The sequence below is a fragment of the Stenella coeruleoalba genome, assembly GCF_951394435.1.
Source record: "Stenella coeruleoalba genome assembly, chromosome: 20".
In the NCBI taxonomy this organism is placed as follows: domain Eukaryota; kingdom Metazoa; phylum Chordata; class Mammalia; order Artiodactyla; family Delphinidae; genus Stenella; species Stenella coeruleoalba.
Window position 1 is genome coordinate 1,944,512 of NC_137166.1, and position 20,419 is coordinate 1,964,930.

At 51.4% G+C, this 20,419-nt stretch overlaps 1 protein-coding gene across 4 annotated transcripts in view; it reads left to right on the plus strand.

Moving 5' to 3' along the window:
• The window catches only part of KLHDC4 (kelch domain containing 4), a 55,887-nt gene extending 35,468 nt beyond the window's left edge, over positions 1-20,419 (plus strand). For all 4 annotated transcript variants that reach the window (XM_079906990.1, XM_079906987.1, XM_079906988.1 and 1 more), the window contains 7 exons: positions 2,263-2,355; positions 13,449-13,608; positions 16,040-16,115; positions 17,998-18,206; positions 18,717-19,122; positions 19,765-19,878; positions 20,225-20,419. In XM_079906990.1, the coding sequence (XP_079763116.1) occupies positions 2,263-2,355; positions 13,449-13,608; positions 16,040-16,115; positions 17,998-18,206; positions 18,717-19,122; positions 19,765-19,878; positions 20,225-20,289 (1,123 nt within the window). In that variant the 3' untranslated portion in view covers positions 20,290-20,419. The remainder of the gene's footprint in view (positions 1-2,262; positions 2,356-13,448; positions 13,609-16,039; positions 16,116-17,997; positions 18,207-18,716; positions 19,123-19,764; positions 19,879-20,224) is intronic.

Here is a 20,419-nt window from a genome sequence, read left to right on the forward strand (position 1 = left end):
GCAGGAGAGCTCACGTTGATCATATTCCCTGGGGCCTCTGTCACCAGTGTCCTTGCCCCCACAGTGAGCCACAGCTGATCCCTGCCTCCCCAGGAGACCGTCCAAGACCCACAGATGTGTCTGTCCCAGGCTCCTGTGGAGTCACTGCTTTGTGCTGGGTCCCGTTGCCCACGAAATCTTGTGTGTGCCCTCCAGGAGTGGAGTCTCTTGTTTCCCCCAGTCCTGTGGAGCTCCTGCACTCAAGCCCTGCTGGCCTGGAAAGCCAAGAGCTCTGGGGGCTCTTCCTCCTGAGGCCAGACTCTCAGGCTGGGGAGCCTGACGTGGGGCTCAGAATTCTCACTCCTGTGGGAGGACCTCTACCATATAATTATTTTCCAGTTTGTTGGTCACCCACCTGGCGGGTATGGAATTTGATTATATTGTGAAAGTGCCCCTCCTACCATCTCGTTGTGGCTTCTGCTTTGTCTTTGGGTGTAAAATATCTTTTTTCGTAGGTTCCGGTCTTTTTAAAAAAAATTTGCTTGCTTGTTTGTTTGTTTACTTATGGCTGAGTTGGGTCCTTGTTGCTGCGCACAGGCTTTCTCCAGTTGTGGTGAGTGGGGGCTACCTTTCATTGCAGTGTGCGGGCTTGTCATTGTGGTGGCTTCTCTTGTAGCGGAGCATGGGCTCTAGGTGTGTGGGCTTCAGTAGTTGTGGTTCACGGGCTTTAGTAGTCGTGGCTTGTGGGCTTCAGTAGTTGTGGCACGAGGGCTCAGTAGTTGTGGCTCGCGGGCTCTGGAGCGCAGGCTCAGTAGTTGTGGCACACGGGCTTAGTTGCTCCACAGCATGTGGGATCTTGCCAGACCAGGGCCCGAACCCGTGTCCCCTGCATTGGCAGGCAGATTCTTAACCACTGCGCCACCAGGGAAGCCCTCCAGTCCTTTTTGTTGATAGTTGTTTAGCAGTTAGCTGTGATTTTGGAGTTTTCTTGAGAGGAGGTGAGTGCGACCCTCTACTCTGCCATCTTGTCTGGCTTTGAGGGGTTGCTTTCAGTCTGGATGCTTGCTGCCTCCTTCCTCAGTGTGTGCTGGACGTTATCCCCTTGATACGGGGTGTGCAGGTGCGGGGGCCCGTGCGCTCCTGCTGTGGCGGGGACGGCGATCAGCCCCTCTTGGTCTCCCTGCAGTGGCCGTGGCCCCTGAGCCTTTTGGGCAGTGGGGGCAGCGATTGGCCCCTGCTCCCAGTTCTCGTAGTGGCGGTGGCAGCCGCATGCTCCCACGAGGGCACAGTGACTGGCGCCTGCTGGCGGGTCTCTTGGTGGTGGTGGCCCATGCCCTCCGGAGACAGTGCAGGCAGCATTTGGCACCTCTTCATGGGTCTTGTGGTGGCAGCGGCAGCCCGTGCACTCCTGGGGCAGCAGGGGCAGCGCTTGGGGCCTGCTCGCGGGCTTCGTGGTCGTGGCCTGTGCACTCCCAGGACAGCGGGGGGCAGCGCTTCGGGTCTGCTTGTGTGTGTCTTAGCAGTGGCGATGGCCCATGCCCGCCTCTAGAGCCCATGATGGTGGTGGCGGCTAACACCCAGCTCAGAGCTCGTGTAGGTGGTATCCCGTTGACTGAGAGCACGTGTACAAGGAAGGAAGCTTTTATGGTGGTCCGGCTTCTCTCCTTACATGCCCCCCAGCAGTGGCGCCTTGCCTCTCTGACAGGCCCAGGCTTCTTCCGAGCACACCCCCAGTTGCCACAGTGCAGCCTCTTCAGGCTGTCTCCGTGTGCCAGCTCTGGTCCTCTCCCTGGGTCTGACCTCCGAAGCCCAAGCTTCAGCACCCAGCCGCCCCCCGTGCCTGTGGATGAGTGTCTCAGGCTGGGGAGTGCAGGGCAGCTGTACCGACTGTCTGTGCAGGGCACTCTCCGTGTTGCCTTCCGCGAACTGGCTGTTAGCTCCCCTCAGGCTTCAGAGCTCCCCGTCTGTCCAGGCTGATCTCCCTGACGATGAGTGGACTTCCCACGGTGCAGCAACCTTTCCTCCTTCACAGCTCCCTCTCTGGGGTGTAGGTCCCGTCCCAACTCCTTTCACTTTTTTTTCTTTTTCCTTTTGTTCTACCCAGTCATGTGGAGGTTTTCTTGTGCTTTCGGGGGTCTGAGGTCTTGTGCCAGCGTTCCGTAGATGTTCTGTGCAAGTCGTTCCCCTTGTACATGTATTTTGGTGTTTGTGGGAGGAGGTGAGCTCCACGTCCTACTCTTCCGCCATCTGCCAAGCTCCTCTTTTTTTGTTGTTCAATTTTAGATCACCAGGCGGTCCTTCAGGACGGAGTGGACATCGGATGGTGGCCTGGAAGAGACAGTTAATCCTTTTTGGTGGCTTCCATGAGAGTACAAGGTCAGTACAAACAGGAGGACCATGTCTCCTGGAGCTGTAAGGAGTGGGCTCCTTATGTGAAGAACCGTTCTGAATACACGTGGAAAATGCTGCCCATCCCTTAAACCAGGGCCAGCGGCCTGGGCAGCTGCAGAGGCGGGCCCTGGCTTGGTTTAATGCTCTGTTGTCACTGTCGTGGGATTCTTCATAATTACTGAACAGAGGTTCCCACAGTTTTATTTTGCACCAAGGCCTGCAAGTAATGTGGCCAATCCTATCTAAGATGGGCTCTCAAACTTCAGCCTATTGAGAATCCTCTGAAAGGCTTGTTCAGACCGATCTGTGACTCCACTGGCCTGGGATTGGGCTGAGAATCTGCATTTCTTCAGCCTCCAGGTGATGCTGCTGGCCAGGGAACCCCACTTTGAGAAGCACGAGGCTAAAATAACTTGAAAATCCGCCCGATGGGGAGCATGTGGCAGCTTGCATCCTGCAGAGGGACCTGAGGGGACATCCAGGTCTGCTGTGCCTGGTTGTGTCGCCACAGTGCTTATGTGCCTAGCCTGGCGGCATGTTCTCCGGGGGTCTTTAGCCCATCATCTATACTGATACTTTCTTGAACGTCCTTATTAGTTCAGTCCAGAAAAAGAAGACACTTGGTGAACAGGTTAGTTCCTGCCACTGTCGTAAAACGCTAAGGCTCTGGGTGAGACATCCAGACCGCTCTGATGCCTGGTGCAGGCCCCGCAGGTGGTGCGTTTCCTCTGACCTCGGGCCGTGTCAGACAAGGTGGGTGGGTGGCTTTCTCGCTGGTGCCTCGTTTCACAAGCTCCTCTGTTCCCTACTCCTTTAAAAAACAACATACTCGTCAACTCGTGGTGGTGGCAGCACACACACTTTTTTCAGTGTGACTCCATTGGCACACTTTTTTTGTTTTTTTTTTGCGGTACGTGGGCCTCTCACTGTCGTGGCCTCTCCCGTTGCGGAGCACAGGCTCCGGACGCGCAGGCTCAGCGGCCATGGCTCACGGGCCCAGCCGCTCCGCGGCATGTGGGATCTTCCCGGACCGGGGCACGAACCCACGTCCCCTGCATCGGCAGGCGGACTCTCAACCGCTGCGCCACCAGGGAAGCCCCTGGCACACATTTCTTATGATACTCACTGGCTCGTGAAAATAAGTCCTTGCACATATATGTGGAGAGAGTGGCGCTCGGTACGTTAACGGGAGCGAGCGTTTCTGTGTTCACTGTTCCCTACCCGAGCTGAGGCATCCTGGTGTCGATCTGGCTCAGTTAAGGTTTCAGGTTTTTTCCACGAACAAAAAATATTTTCATTAGTTGAGAAAAGGGGATATAATTCTTTTTTCTTTTAATTCTTTTTTATTTTTTAACATCTTTATTGGAGTTTAATTGCTTTACAATGGTGTGTTAGTTTCTGCTGTATAACAAAGTGAATCAGCTATACATATATCCCCATATCTCCTTCCTCTTGCGTCTCCCTCCCACCCTCCCTATCCCACCCCTCTAGGTGGTCACAAAGCACCGAGCTGATCTCCCTGTGCTATGCGACTGATTCCCACTAGCTATCTGTTTTACATTTGGTAGTGTATATATGTCCATGCCACTCTCTCACTTCATTCCAGCTTACCCTTCCCCCTCCCCATGTCCTCAAGTCCATTCTCTATGTCTGCATCTTTATTCCTGTCCTGCCCCTAGGTTCTTCATAACTTTTTTTTTTTAGATTCGATATATATGTGTTAGCATACAGTATTTGTTTTTCTCTTTCTGACTTACTGCACTCTTGAGTGACAGACTCTAGGTACATCCACCTCACTACAGATAACTCAGTTTCGTTTATTTTTATGGCTGAGTAATATTCCATTGTATATATGTGACACATCTTCTTTATCCTTTCATCTGTTGATGGACACTTAGGTTGCTTCCATGTCCTGGTGATTGTCAATAGTGCTGCAGTGAACATTGTGTTACATGTCTCTTTTTGAATTATGGTTTTCTCAGGGTATATGCCCAGTACTGGGATTGCTGGGTCATATCGTAATTCTCTTTTTAGTTTTTTAAGGAACCTCCATACTGTTCTCCATAGTGGCTGTATCAATTTACATTCCCACCAACAGTGCAAAAGGGTTCCCTCTTCTCCACACCCTCTCCAGCATTTATTGTTTGTAGATTTTTTGATGATGGCCATTCTGACTGGTGTGAGGTGATACCTCATTTGTAGTTTTGATTTGCATTTCTCTAGTGATGAATGATGTTGAGCATTCTTTCATGTGTTTGTTGGCAATCTGTATATCTTCTTTGGAGAAATGTCTGTTTAGGTCTTATGCCCATTTTTGGATTGGGTTATTTTTTTGATGTTGAGCTGCATGAGCTGCTTATAAATTTTGGAGATTAATCCTTTGTCAGTTGCTTCATTTGCAAATATTTTCTCCCACTCCTGAGGGCTGTCTTTTCGTCTTATTTATGGTTTCCTTTGCTGTGCAAAAGCTTTTAAGTTTCATTAGGTCCCATTTGTTTATTTTTGTTTTTATTTCCATTTCTCTAGGAGGTGGGTCAAAAAGCCTCTTGCTGTGATTTATGTCAGAGTGTTCTGCCTATGTTTTCCTCTTAAGAGTTTGATAGTTTCTGGCCTTACATTTAGGTCTTTAATCCATTTTGAGCTTATTTTTGTGTATGTTATTAGGGAGTGTTCTAATTTCCTTCTTTTACATGTAGCTGTCCAGTTTTCCCAGCACCACTTAAAGACTGTCTTTTCTCCATTGTATATTCTTGCCTCCTTTATCAAAAATAAGGTGACCATATGTGTGTGGGTTGATCTCTGGGCTTTCTGTTGATGTATATTTCTGGTTTTGTGCCAGTACCAGACTGTCTTGATTACTGTAGCTTTGTAGTGTAGTCCAGAGTCAGGGAGCCTGGTTCCTCCAGGTCTGTTTTTCTTTCTCAAGATTGCTTTGGCTATTCGGGATCTTTTGTGTTTCCATACAAATTGTGCAATTTTTTGTTCTAGTTCTGTGAAAAATGCTACTGGTAGTTTGATAGGGATTGCACTGAATCTGTAGATTGTTTTAGGTAGTAGAGTCATTTTCACAATGTTGATTCTTCCAATCCAAGAACATGGTATGTCTCGCCATCTGTTTGTATCATCCTTAATTTCTTTCATCAGTGTCTTATAGTTTTCTGCATACAGGTCTTTTGTCTCCTTAGGTACGTTTATTCCTAGGTATTTTATTCTCTTTGTTGCAGTGGTAAATGGGAGTGTTTCCTTAATTTCTCTTTCAGAGTTTTCAAAATTAGTGTATAGGAATGCCAGAGATTTCTGTGCATTAATTTTGTCTCCTGCTACTTTACCAAATTCATTGATTAGCTCTACTAGTTTTCTGGTAGAGTCTTTAGGATTCTCTATTTATAGTATCATGTTATCTGCAAACAGTGACAGCTTTACTTCTTTTCTGATTTGGATTCCTTTTATTTCTTTTTCTTCTCTGATTGCTGTGGCTAAAACTTCCAAAACAATGTTGAATAATAGTGGTGAGAGTGGGCAACCTTGTTTTGTTCCTGATCTTAGTGGAAATGGTTTCAGTTTTTCACATTGAGAACGATGTTGGCTGTGGGTTTGTCATATATGGCCTTTATTATGTTGAGATAAGTTCCCTCTATGCCTACTTTTTGGAGGGTTTTTTTTTATCATAAATGGGTGTTGAATTTTTTCAAAAGCCTTTTCAGCATCTATTGAGATGATCGTGTGGTTTTTATCCTTCAATTTGTTAATATGGTGTATCACATTGATTGATTTGCGAATATTGAAGAATCCTTGCATTCCTGGAATTAACCCCACTTGATCATGGTGTATGATCCTTTTAATGTGCTGTTGGATTCTGTTTGCTGGTATTTTGTTGAGGATTTTTGCACCTGTGTTCCTCAGTGATACTGGCCTGTAGTTTTCTTTCTTTGTGACATCTTTGTCTGGTTTCGGTATCAGGGTGATGGTGGCCTCGTAGAATGAGTTTGGGAGTGTTCCTCCCTCTGCTATATTTTGGAAGAGTTTGAGAAGGATAGGTGTTGCTCTTCTCTAAATGTTTGATAGAATTCGCCTGTAATCTATCTGGTCCTGGGCTTTTGTTTGTTGGAAGGTTTTTAATCACAGTTTCAATATCACTGCTTGGCGTTGGTCTGTTTATATTTTCTATTTCTTCCTGGTTTAGTCTCGGAAGGTTGTGCTTTTCTAAGAATTTGTCCATTTCTTCCAGGTTGTCCATTTTATTGGCATACAGTTGCTTGTAGTAATCTCTCATGATCCTTTGTATTTCTGCAGTGTCAGTTGTTACTTCTCCTTTTTCATTTCTAATTCTATTGATTTGAGTTTTCTCCCTTTTTTTCTTGCTGAGTCTGGCTAGTGGTTTATCCATTTTGTTTATCTTCTCAAAGAGCCAGCTTTTAGTTTTATTGATCTTTGCTATTGTTTCCTTCATTTCTTTTTCATTTATTTCTGATCTGATCTTTATGATTTTTTTCCTTCTGCTATCTTTGGGGTTTCTTTGTTCTTCTTTCTCTAATTGCTTTAGGTGTAAGGTTGGGTTGTTTATTTGAGATGTTTCTTGTTTCTTAAGGTAGCATTGTATTGCTCTAAACTTCCCTCTTAGAACTACTTTTTCTGCATCCCATAGGTTTTGGGTCATCGTGTTTTCATTGTCATTAGTTTCTAGGTATTTTTTGATTTCCTCAGTGATCTCTTGGTTATTAAGTAGTGTATTGTTTAGCCTCCATGTGTTTGTATTTTTTACAGATTTTTTCCTGTAATTGATATCTAGTCTCATAGTGTTGTCATCGGAAAAGATACTTGATACGATTTCAGTTTTCTTAAATTTATCAAGGCTTGATTTGTGACCCAGGATATGATCTGTCTTAGAGAATGTTCCATGAGCACTTGAGAAGAAAGTGTATTCTGTTGTTTTTGGATGGAATGTCCTATAAATATCAATTAACTCCATCTCGTTTAATGTATCATTTAAAACTTGTGTTTCCTTATTTATTTTCATTTTGGATGATCTGTCCATTGGTGAAAGTGGGGTGTTAAAGTCCCCTACTGTGATTGTGTTACTGTCGCTTTCCCCTTTTATGGCTGTTAGCATTTGCCTTATGTATTGAGGTGCTCCTATGTTGGGTGCATAAATGTTTACAGTTGTTATATCTTCTTCTTGGATTGATCCCTCGATCATTATGTAACATCTAAAATGAAATAGACTTTATTTTATTTTTTTTGTTTTTGCGGTACGCGGGCCTCTCACTGCTGTGGCCCCTCCCGTTGTGGGGCACAGGCTCTGGATGCGCAGGCTCAGCAACCATGGCTCACGGGCCCAGCCGCTCCGCAGCATGTGGGATCTTCCCGGACCGGGGCACGAACCCGTGTCCCCTGCATCGGCAGGCGGACTCTCAACCACTGCACCACCAGGGTAGCCCTAGACTTTATTTTAAAGTCTATTTTGTCTGATATGATTATTGGTACTCCAGCTTTCTTCTGATTTCCATTTGCATGGAATATCTTTTTCCATCCCCTCACTTTCAGTCTGTATGTGTCCCTAGGGGGTCTCTTACAGTGGGTCTCTTACAGACAGCATATATATGGGTCTTGTTTTTGTATCCATTCAGCCAGTCTGTGTCTTTTGGTTGGAGTATTTAATGCATTTATATTTAAGGTAATTATCGATATGTATGTTCCTATTACCATTTTCTTAGTTGTTTTGGGTTTGTTATCGTAGGTCTCTACCTTCTCTTGTGTTTCCTGCCTAGACAAGTTCCTTTAGCATTTGTTGTAAAGCTGGTTTGATGGTGCTGAATTCTCTTAGCTTTTGCTTGTCTGTAAAGGTTTTAATTTCTCTGTCAAATCTGAGTGAGATCCTTGCTGGGTAGAGTAATCTTGGTTGTAGGTTTTTCCCTTTCATCACTTTAAATATGTCCTGCCATTCTCTTCTGGCTTATAGAGTTTCTGCTGAAAGATCAGCTGTTAACCTTATGGGGATTCCCTCGCATGTTATTTGTTGTTTTTCCCTTGCTGCTTTTAATATTTTTTCTTTGTATTTAATTTTTGATAGTTTGATTAATATGTGTCTTGGTGTTTTTCTCCTTGGATTTATCCTGTATGGGACTCTCTGTGCTTCCTGGACTTGATTAACTATTTCCTTTCCCATATTAGGGAAGTTTTCAGCTATAATCTCTTCGGATATTTTCTCAGTCCCTTTCTTTTTCTCCTCTTCTTTTGGGACCCCTCATGTTGGTGGGGTTGTTCGAATGTTGGTGCGTTGGTGCATTTAATGTTGTTCCAGAGGTCTCTGAGACTGTCCTCAATTCTTTTTTTTAATATATAAATTTATTTTATTTTATTTATTTTTATTTTTGGCTGCGTTGGGTCCTCGTTGCTGTGCGTGGGCTTTCTCTAGTTGTTGCACGTGGGGGCTACTCTTTGTTGCAGTGTGCAGGCTTCTCATTGTGGTGGCTTCTCTTGTTGGGAGCATGGGCTCTAGGTGCACGGCCTTCAGCACTTGTGGTACACGGGCTCAGTAGTTGTGGCTCGGTGGCTCTAGGGCACAGTCTCAGTAGTTGTGGTGCATGGGCTTAGTTGCTCCACGGCATGTGGGATCTTCCCAGACCAGGGCTTGAACCCATGTCTCCCGCACTGGCAGGCAGATTCTTAACCACTGTGCCACCAGGGAAGCCTCTGTCCTCAATTCTTTTCATTCTTTTTTCTTTATTCTGCTCTGCAGCAGTTATTTCCACTATTTTATCTTCCAGGTCACTTATCTGTTCTTCTGCCTCAGTTATTCTGCTATTGATTCCTTCTAGAGAATTTTTAATTTCATTTATTGTGTTGTTCATTGTTTGCTTGCTCTTTAGTTCTTCTAGTTCCTTGTTAAACGTTTATTGTATTTTCTCCATTCTATTTCCAAGAGTTTGGATCATCTTTACTGTCGTTACTCTGAATTCTTTTTCAGGTAGACTGCCAGTTTCCTCTTCATTTGTTAGGTCTGGTGGGTTTTTACCTTGCTCCTTCATCTGCTGTGTGTTTCTCTGTCTTCTCATTTTGCTTCACTTACTGTGTTTGGGGTCTCCTTTTCGCAGGCTGCAGGTTCGTAGTTCCTGTTGTTTTTGCTGTCTGCCCCTAGTGGCTAAGGTTGGTTCAGTGAGTTGTGTAGGCTTCCTGGTGGAGGGGACTAGTGCCTGTGTTCTGGTGCATGAGGCTGGACCTTGTCTTTCTCTCGGGCAGGTCTGCGTCCGGTGGTGTGTTTTGGGGTGTCTGTGACCTTATGATTTTAGGCAGCCTCTCTGCTAATGGGTGGGGTTGTGTTCCTGTCTTGCTAGTTGTTTGGCATAGGGTGTGCAGCACTGTAGCTTGCTGGTTGTTGAGTGGAGCTGGGTCTTAGCATTGAGATGGAGATCTCTGGGAGATTTTTGCTGTTTGATATTACGTGGAGTTGGGAGGTCTCTGGTGGACCAATGTCCTGACCTAGGCTCTCCCACCTCAGAGGCACAACCGTGACACCCGGCTGGAGCACCAAGACCCTATCATCCACATGGCTCAGAATAAAAGGGAGAAAAAAAGAAGGAAAGAAAGAAAAATAAAATAAAATAATTAAAATAAAAAAATAATTATTTAAAATTAAAAAGTAATTTAAAAAAAGAAAGAAGAGGGCAACCGAACCAAAAAACAAATCCACCACTGATAACAAGCACTAAAATCTATACTAAACAAACCAAAAAAACCCCTGACAGACAAAACCCTAGGATAAATGGTAAAAGCAAAGCTATACAGAGAAAATCACACACAGAAGCATACACATACACACCCACAAAAGAGAAAAAGGAAACAAATACAAATATCGTTGCTCCCAAAGTCCGCCTCCTCAATTTGGGATGACTCGTTGTCCATTCAGGTATTCCACAGATGCAGGTACATCAAGTTGACTGTGGAGATTTAATCCTCTGCTTCTGAGGCTGCTGGGAGAGATTTCCCTTTCTCTCCTTTGTTCTCACAGCTCCCAGGGGCTCAGCTTTGGATGTGGCCCCGCCTCTGCATGTAGGTCGCCGGAGGGCGTCTGTTCTTTGCTCAGGCAGGACGGGGTTAAAGGAGCCGCTGATTCGGGGGCTCTGGCTCACTAAGGCGGGGAGGGGGGGCGCGGGGCGGGCCTGCGGCAGCAGAGGCCTGCGTGACGTTGCAGCTGCCTGAGACGCACCGTGCGTTCTCCCGGGGAAGTTGTCCCTGGATCCCGGGACCCTGGCAGTGGCGGGCTGCACAGGCTCCCCGGAAGGGAGGTGTGGAGAGTGACCTGTGCTCGCACACAGGCTTCTTGGTGGCGGCAGCAGCAGCCTTAGCGTCTCATGCCCGTCTCTGGGGTCTGTGCTGATAGCTGTGGCTTGCGCCCATCTCTGGAGCTTGTTTAGGCGGTGCTCTGAACCCCCTCTCTTCGTGCACCTTGAAACAATGGTCTCTTGCCTCCTAGGCAGTTCCAGACATTTCCCCGGAGTCCATCCTGGCTAGCTGTGGCACACTAGCCCCCTTCAGGCTGTGTTCACGCCGCCAACCCCCGTCCTCTCCCTGGGATCTGACCTCCGAAGCCCGAGCCTCAGCCCCCAACCCCCGCCCGCCCCGGCAGGTGAGCACAAGCCTCTCGGGCTGGTGAGTGCTGGTCGGTCCTGATCCTCTGTGCGGGAATCTCTCTGCTTTGCCCTCCGCACCGTTGTTGCTGCGCTCTCCTCCGTGGCTCCGAAGCTTCCCCCCGCCATCCCCCCCCCCCCCCCCCGGCCCCGTCTCCGCCAGTGAAGGGGCTTCTAGTGTGTGGAAACCTTTCCTCCTTCACAGCTCCCTCCCACTGGTGCAGGTCCCGTTCCTATTCTTCTGTCTCTGTTTTTTCTTGTTTCTTTTTCCCTACCCAGGTACGTGGGGAGTTTCTTGCCTTTTGGGAGGTCTGAGGTCTTCTGCCAGCGTTCAGTAGGTGTTCTGTAGGAGTTGTTCCACGTGTAGGTGTATTTCTGGTGTATCTGTGGGGAGGAAGGTGATCTCCGTGTCTTACTCTTCTGCCATCTTGAAGGTCTCCCAGGGTATAATTCTTAAGTGCTTTGGGAGGAGATTTTTAAAGTCGAATTCACATAAAACAAGGAATGATTGTGTATCTTAAAGGCGTAATCTGGGTATAATAGTGCTTAAATTTTATGTCTCGTCACAAAGTTCACCAAGTGGTTTTTACAGAATTCACTTAAAAACCAAGCTATAGGGAGAGTAGGTTATATTATCTCAAGTTAAAGATGAGGAAACCAAGGTAACTGTTAAGTAGTAGAACTTGTCCTTGACCAAAGATTGCAGATGTTCAGTTACTCCCATATTCTGTCGCGCTGCACCCCTCGGCTCCCTGCCCCTGGTAACGTCTCCTGCTCCTCGTGTGTCTCTTGCCTACACCCTGGTTTTCTGTCCTGGTTAATCTCCTACCCCTGGTCCGTCTCCTGCCTCCACCCCGGCTCCCTGCCCTGTCCTGGTCCATCTCCTGCCCATGGTCCGTTTCCTGACCTGCACGTGTTTGGTTTCTTGCCATTTTGGAGAAGAGAGCCTGCTCTGTTTTTTAAAATTCTTATTTAAAGGACTGTTGTTTACATTTAAAACCCTGAACAAAGCAAATAATCGTTTGCCATCGCAGACACGGGGGTTCATGCGACGTCAGTGTGTTAATTCAGCACCTGTCGTGTGCGGGACAGTGAGTGGGGTCTACGCAGGCCCTTCTCCTGAAACTCACAGATTACAAAATGAGTCAGGTGTTACAGTGGTTGTAACTTGGAACCATTTCAAACTCAGAACGTTTTTCAAAAGCTATTATCTGTTACTTTGTTTAAAATTATTTTTTATGAAGTATTTCAAACATATAGAAAAGTTGAAGTTCCTCAAACAGATGTCTGTGTGGTCACCATCCACATTAAACAAAGTACAGTTTGACCTTTAAAACCCAATGACAGTTGTTGTTTACCCTACGTGCAGAATAGAATATTTTTTTTCCTGGAAATTTGCAACGTGAAATCTGAGAAAACTGTGGAATGTGGTGAAGTCTTTTAAAAACTGTGCCCCTGGTTCCTCACTTCATCTACTTGAAAGCCCTCCTCCCACGGAAGGGTGTGTTCGGTGGAGCGGTCACGTGGCTCACCCTGTTCCCAGTGCCCTGCTTTGGACAGCACTCCGGGGAGCTCAGTGACCTGCACGTTGGCTGCAGGGCGCCAGACGTGGGTGACCTGAGTGCAGCAGGGGAGTCAGGAATCACGTCTGCCCGGTGGGGCTGCTCAGTCCTTCCGTGCATCCATGCTTTCTTCCTGCGAACATCGGGCCCAGCTCTCCGTGTGGAGTAGCTGGGGAGCATCTCCCAGTCTTCCGTGTAATTCTGACCCGAGGCCCCTTGGCTTTGCCCGTGGCCACCTGTGAAATTCCCGTCAGGACACACGGTTGCCTCTGTGTCTCTGGCAGAACTGCTGCTTTCCTCACACACGTGCTCCCTCCTCAAGGCCCCATGTGTGTTTTGAGTCCTTTGCCACTGAAGCCCCAGGAGCGTTGAGCAGGGCAAGGCCGCTGCGCCTCTTGGATGCCTCAGCCACGGCCTCTGGGCTTTGGCTCGGGCTTGTGGGCTCCAGGAGTTCTCTCTCGGTTCCAGGAACGCTTTGCCCCATCTCTGCCCAGCCCGGGGTCTCCACAGCGCTTGCCAAGCTGTAATATCTCCCTTCCGAGGATGCCGGGTATTGGTGCATAGTTCATTGTCCCGCTTAAGGTTACACACACAGAAAACTAATGGAGTTGTTTCGCAAGACTGTGATTGTATAAGCTGTGTAAGGATGTATCATGTAACTTTCAGAACGAAAAGACTTTCGGATCCAGGCATGTTATAGTGCTTCTCTGGGCCAGCGTTATTTCTGCTTCAAGTGCAAACCTACATAGGCTTGCTGTCCTTTCCTATGAATTTAAACTTTAATTAAACCAATAACTTAGTACATACGGTAGCAAACGTACCTTTATTTTAGATCAAGTTCACTTTTTCATGTCACCGCCTTTTTGTTTGTGTTCCTATATTATAACAGAGATTACATCTATTACAATGACCTGTATGCCTTCAACCTGGACGCTTTCACGTGGAGCAGGCTGTCCCCGTCCGGGACTGGGCCCACACCCAGGTCAGGCTGCCAGATGACCGTCACCGCCCAGGGCAGCATCGTCATCTACGGGGGCTACTCGAAGCAGGTAAGACGCGTGTGTGGGATGCAGAGTGACTTCTGTCTGCTGCCTTTTCAGTTTCACCAGCGATGAAAACTTCAAATAATAGTTCATTAGATTAATATGAACAGTCCTTTCTGTGGAATGAGAAGTGGACAGCGGTGGTGTTGATCTGCTCCTGTGTGAACACACTAAGGTTCTTTACGGTCACGTTGCGTTCTTAACCACACGCCCCCGAAACACGCAGCGTAAGTGATGGCTGTGGCAGGGAGGTGCCCCGGCCACCTCCGTCCACCCTGCCACACCCCCACTCAGCCAGCGGCCAGCCCTTGTTCTGGAAAGGAAAACTGACTTGGGATTTGTGGTTGTGACCTGCCTGGGGTGTGGCTAGACGCGTGACAGCTGGGAGGGCCCTGCGAAACAGGCGGCTGTCGCCAGAAGCTGTGTGCAGTGCCCAGAACTGATGCTTTATCGCAGTAGATGCTCCTCAAACCGGGTGATGAACAGCAAGCCCTCGTCAAGCTGATGCCACTTCAATCAGAGCAGCGCCTGACTCCCAAATGCGGCTTTTCTGCAGCCATGCGGACAGCTGGGGGGTGATCCGAGTCCCTTTGAGCCAGGGGCCACTCACGCCAGGCCTTCGGCATTTGATGGCAGTGAGAAGCTGCTCTGTTGGCGCTCACGGGGTTTTACCAGAGTTGGTGGTAAAGGCGTGGGTGTGACACTGGGGTTCTGGGTGGGAACGCCCTCCACAGGAGCAGCGTAGTGTTGTGACCCTTGGTACACGGCTCTCTCAGATGTCTTTGGGCTCCGTTAATACTGTACGAGACAGAGATTTGCGAGCAGCGGAAGGAAAGCTGTCAGGTGCACGCCCAAGTCACTGCTCCGTGGCGTTAGCGTCCACGCTGAGGCCCCGTGCGGAGCCTTGCACGCCCTGGGGGAAGTTTGACAGCTCCAGGGCTTCACGCACATTCTGCGTTCTCCTCTAGTCCAGTGAGGAGAGTGAGCGTCCGGCCAGTGTGATTCGCGTTGCTGGAAGGACGGCGCAGGCCCCTGGGTGAGGGACTGGCGCACGGGCCTCTCATCACCCCTGCCAGGGAGGGGAGGTGGAGTGGGAGTTACGTGCTTCATGGGGAGCAGCCTCCTCGCCTCCCCTGCCCCGGGCTCTGCCACGCCGGCCACTGTGTGGAAGCCGTGGCCCGGGGCGGGCAGAGCGGCGTTCTCAGGGAGGGCTCTGGCGTACAGGCCTCGGGGGGTGTATTGAAACGTGACAGCATGAAAGTTCCCCTCAGCTCGCTGGTTCTAAGGAAGGAAGGTTGCTGTCGGCGGAGCAGTGCCGTGGATGCCCGCAGGTGCAGGAGGGCAAGGGGCTGAGAGGGAAGGGCTGGAGCCCGGCTGTGGTCAAGTTTGCGACACAAGCAGACGGCACTGCATTCCTGCAGTGTGCGGCCAGTGGGCAAGGCCTCGTGTGGATTTATTGTTTTTAATTTATTTTATTTATTTATTTTTGGCTGTGTTGGGTCTTCGTTGCTGCGTGTGGGTTTTCTCTGGTTGCGGTGAGCGGGGGCTGCTCTTCGCTGCGGTGCGTGGGCTTCTCATTGTGGTGGCTTCTCTTGCTGTGGAGCACGGGCTCTAGGTGCGTGGGCTTCAGTAGTTGTGGCACGTGGGCTCAGTAGTTGTGGCTCGCGAGCTCTAGAGCGCAGGCTCAGTAGTTGTGGCGCATGCGCTTAGTTGCTCCGCGATACGTGGGATTTTCCCGGACCAGGGCTCGAACCCGTGTCCCCTGGATTGGCAGGCGGATTCTTAACCAGTGTACCACCAGGGAAGCCCCTCGTGTGGATTTGGTTCCTGAGGGTGCTGGGCTTTTGGCCTGGAAGGTGGGCATGGAAGTGGCAGCCGCTTCCCCTGCTGCCTGCTGGAAGAGAGGAACATGCCGTCTCAGTGCAGCCGCTCGGGAGAGTGAAGGGCGTGGTCTGCCCAGCGCCGTAAGCCTGGTGTGAAGCAGCAGGCCCGGGTGGAGGGGGGCTGTGCTGTCTGCAGCGCAGGAAAGCTCTGTGAGTGGCTGTGCCGGCTTCTGCACAGAGTGTTTGATCCTCGCGCCGAAGCTTGAATCCCATCACTGGGAAGGCGATGGGAATTGAGGGCACAGGGGTTGGAGATGGAGGGTGGCCGTGTGATGATAGGAGGGTCCCTGCGGCGACCCCGCCCATCCAGAGCAGGGCTCGGCTCACAGCCACAGGAAGCTCTGAGAGGAGAGCTCTGGGGTGTCCCCAGCCTGTGGTCATCTGTTCTGTCTGCTCAGAGGCGGTCTGGATGGAACCTGTTGTGTTTCAGATTTTGAGGCTGGTCTGAAGGCTAGCGAGTCACCTCCACGGGAGACGGGACCACAAGCCTGGGGGGCCTTGCGTGGCTTCGCACAGCACGTGGCATTTGTCACGGCTCCCTTTTCCTTTTGCAGAGAGTCAGGAAGGATGTGGACAGAGGTACCCAGCACTCCGACATGTTCCTGCTGAAGGCTGAGGAGGGAAGAGAAGGTACATGCGCCGTGCAGGTGACAGACCACGCGGGTGGTCAGTGTGTCGCTGGGGGAAGCGGGCAGGGGGTCGCGGGGCTGGTGGGGCACTCCATGAACAGCCCCCGTGTCCTCTCTGGGGCGTTGAGGACGCACTGAGTTAGAAACACAGGTGATGTCAGTCCATCCACAGCTCCCTTCTTGGGGGCGGGGCCACGGCATCTGTGTCATCTCTCATTTGTTCTTGCTTAATGTTAGGACGTAGACTTTTGGAAGGCATCTTGTGGGGTTGAAATGCCCACTGTTTGTTTGTTTTATTTGAAGTATAGTTAATGTACAATGTTGTGTTAGTTTTAGGTGTACAGCAAAATGATTCAGTCATACATACGTGTATGTGTTGTTTTTCAGATTCTTTTCCCTTATAGGTTATTATAAAATATTGAGTAGAGTTTCCTGTACTATAGAGAAGGTCGTTTGTTAATTATTTTATATATAGTAGTGTGTACCTGTTAATCCCATACTCCTAATTTATCCCTCCCTGCTTTTCCGCTTTGGTAAGCGTAAGTTTGTTTTCTTTGTCTGTGAGTCAGTTTCTCCTGTGAATAAGTTCATTTGTATCATCTTTTTAGATTCCACATACAAGTGATCTCATATGGTATTTGTCTTTCTCTGTCTGACTTCACTTAGTATGATAATCTCTAGGTCCCTCCAGGTTGCTGCAAATGGCATTGTTTCATTCTTTTTCATGGCTGAGTGATATTCCAGTGTGTGTGCGTGTGTGTGTGCGTGTGTGTGTGTGTGTGTGCGTGTGTGTACGTACACACACACATCTTCTATATCCGTTCCTCTGTTGATGGACACCAGGGTGGCTTCCCAGTGCTCATTTTTCAAGCTCAGAAGTCGGGAGGTGGTTAGTTTGCATGGTGCACGTGATGGGAGAGGGGCCTAAGTGGATGGGGCCCGTGTGGTCCTGGCTGCCCCTTGGCCCCTGTGAGACCCGTCTCCGTAAGACAAGAGGCCTGCTGGGCAGGAACGTTTCCTCTTTCCTGCTGTGACGTTCTTCAAGCAGAGGCTGCAGAAACGTCACATACAAGGCGTTTCTCAGGTCCCAACCACGCCGGATTGCGGTGACTGATGGGGACGTGGGAGCCAAGGTTTAGAGCCCCTTTTACATGTCAGTGCACTTGAACTTGAAAGTGGACTGTGTTCTAGGCAGTGGGACCCCAGCACTTGTGTTCAGCCCCCACGTCTGGCCGTCAGGCCCTTGGGCCCCAGTGAAAAGTACATGGCGTGTCCTGAGACGCATCCGGCACAGCCGGGAAAGCGACTCCCGCAGCCACGTGCACGGCACGCTGATGCTTCTCTTCTCTTTAAGCGTTAGATGCTGGTTGTTGTGAGTGACCTTGTGGCCCACTAGTGCCGCTAGGGCTGCGCCTCCAGGGGGGCTTGCTCTTGGCTGCTTCTCTAGCTTCTTCTAAATGTTCATTAAAGAAAAAACATCCCAGTTCCTTTTTCTGGACATGTTGGGAAGACTCCCACATGTTTTGTGCCAGGCCACATCTTGAGGGTTGCTGCGTAAACACGGCGCCCTCCTAGAAGGAAGGACCACAGTGCGTGGCCCACGGGAGGTTCTGGGGGTGTCTGAGGTCGGAGGGCCCCGCCCGAGGGCACAGTGTACGGGGTCCCCCGGAGCTGGTGCGCCCGCCTCTCCCTCACCCTTCACATCACAGCCGCACGGCGCCCCTGGGCAAGTGTTGGGAGGGTGTGTGGACAGGTTCCCTACCTCAGTGCAGACTGACCCTCGAGGAGGAGGCATGGCCTCCAGGGTGTGCCGGACCCGCAGGCACAGAACGACGGCCATGGCATTCTGCAGGCCCCCCGTCCTTATTTCCTCTCCTCATCAGGCAGATGGGCCTGGACTCGGGTCAACCCTTCTGGAGCCAAGCCCACCCCAAGGTCCGGCTTCTCGGTGGCTGTGGCCCCGAACCATCAGACGCTGCTGTTTGGGGGTGTGTGTGACGATGAGGAGGACGAGAGCCTGGAGGGCCACTTCCTCAGTGACCTGCACTTCTACGACCCCGTCAGGAACCGCTGGTTCGCGGGGCAGCTGAAGGTACCTGGGCCCCAGACCTGCAGCCAGCGCAGGGCCTGCCCAGCTGTCACCTCCGTCAGTGATGCCCAGGGCCTCCCCGGTCCCTCTGTCTGTGAGGCTCTGTGGAGCTGCCACCATCTTTACTGTCCCCGTAAGCAGGGACCGGGTCGCCTCTGCCCCTCCTGCCAGCACCAGCCTGAGAGACGCGGCATAGTGGCTGCTCTCCCGGGAATGACATCCCTGGGGGCTTCATCAGGTCAGGGGCCTCAGAAGCAGGGCCCTGTGGCCGAAGGAGGGCGGATGGTCCACTGTGTGGCAAAGACTGGCTCCGGTTGAAGTGCCTGGGCGCCTCTGAGGGGAGTCGGGTAGCGTGTGAGGGCTGGTATCTGCTGCCCGTTCCCCTCAGAGGGCACACCAGGCAGGGGTGGTGTGCTCCCCGGGGAGGGGCAGCAAGTGGACGGGGCTCCTCTGGCTGTCGGGTGCTCGCTGACCCCCGTCCTGAGTCGCAGTGCCTTTGCTCTTTATCACCAGGGGCCCAAGGTGGAGAAGAGGAGGCGCAGGCGGGGCAGAAGAGGGGAGCCCGGGGATTCCAGCAAGCAGGAACTGAAGGGGACCCGGGCCCAGGAGCCCCTGCAGGTGGCCAGAGAGCTGGTGGCAGAGGACGGGACCGTGGCCACCGTCCAGCAGGGGCTTGCTGCCCGGGGCCCGGCGGGACAGCCCGAGTCCGACGACAGCGACGATGGCCCCAGCGAGGCGGCGGTCCCTGCGGTGGAGCCGAGCGCCCGCTCCAGCGCCATGCTGGCCGTGAAGCACGGGCGCCTCTACCTCTATGGGGGCATGTTTGAGGCTGGCGACCGCCAGGTCACCCTCAGCGACCTGTACTGCCTCGACCTCCACAAGATGGAGGAGTGGACCGTCCTGGTGGAGATGGATCCAGGTGAGGGGTAGCACCTCTGGAGTTGCCTCGGGAGCCCCCCAGCTTGTCTGCCCTGCACCCGCAGAGTGCTGCACGCCTCTGCCCCCTCTCGCCCCCGTGCCCTCAGCCCCGGGGGGAGGGCCCTGTTGCCCAGGGGCATGTCTGTGCACGGCCATCCCTGCAGGGGGCCTGGGGGAGGGAGCGGCCTCACCCCGACGCCACTCGTAAGCCTCGGACCTGCCCCGGCAGAGCGGACGGGACGCGCGTTTTCCCCGCGGTGCGCGTGTGTGCCCGGGAGCAGACTAGCGGCCCACCCGTCTCCGCTGCCGTGTTGCACCACAGGCTGCGCTGGACTCGGTCACTGCTCGGTCCTTGGGTCTGAGGCTGAAATCCCTTACAATCCACACGTCTGGGCAGAGGCCCTGAGCGGCTGTGCGAGACGACTGCTGTCTTGGAGCGCAGCTTCTCACTCTGCTTGTCTCTGCCTCGACACGTGGGGATGTGATGTTTGCCGTGAGCTCCAGACGTGCTGGGGTCGGGGCCCCCGCACTCACATCCGCGTGTCCAGGCAGAAGGTGGGCTCCTGGGGGCGGCCGCGGCTCGCCTGCAGTTTCCCCGGTGCCCTGGTCGTGTTGACACTGTGGTTTTTGCTTTTGCTTAAAGAATCTCAGGAGTGGCTGGAGGAGACGGACTCGGAGGAGGACAGCGACGAGGTCAAGGGCGCCGAGGGCGGTGGGGAGAGTGAAGAGGACGAGGACAGCGGCGAGGAGGCCAGGGGTGAGTGTGCCACGGGGGCCGCGCGGCCACAGCCGGTGCTGAGGAGGGGCCCCAGGGCTCACCGCTCAGGTCACTTCTCTGCCGCAGCCCTCATTTTTGTCGGTGACAAGGGTACGTAAAATTTTACCAAGTTTCTGTTAAAATTTGACTTTGCTGTGTGGGTGCGCTCCTGAGGCCAGCTGAAGTGTGTTTTCTAATTGTGTCTGGAGTACGTTTGAGCACTCGCTGTCTAAGCAGGGTCGTGACGGCCTCGTGACGTCCTCCATGTAAATCCGGGTGCTCGCAGCACGTTTGCTCCTTCCCCGACTGAACCCGTTTCTTTCTTATTCCCCTTTCCCCACGAAAGAGCAACGCCCCTCGGCGGCGCCCGGTGAGCCGTTCGCAGACTCCCTGCCCAGGACCGAGCAGTAGTGGGCGAAGCTGGCGCGGACGACGCCGGGCCCCGGAGAGGAGAGCGCTGAGAGCCGCCCGGGCCGTGGCCGTGGCTTTCTCTGATGACTCAGCCGCAGCCGCACACCCGCCAGAGCCTAGACTGAGGGGG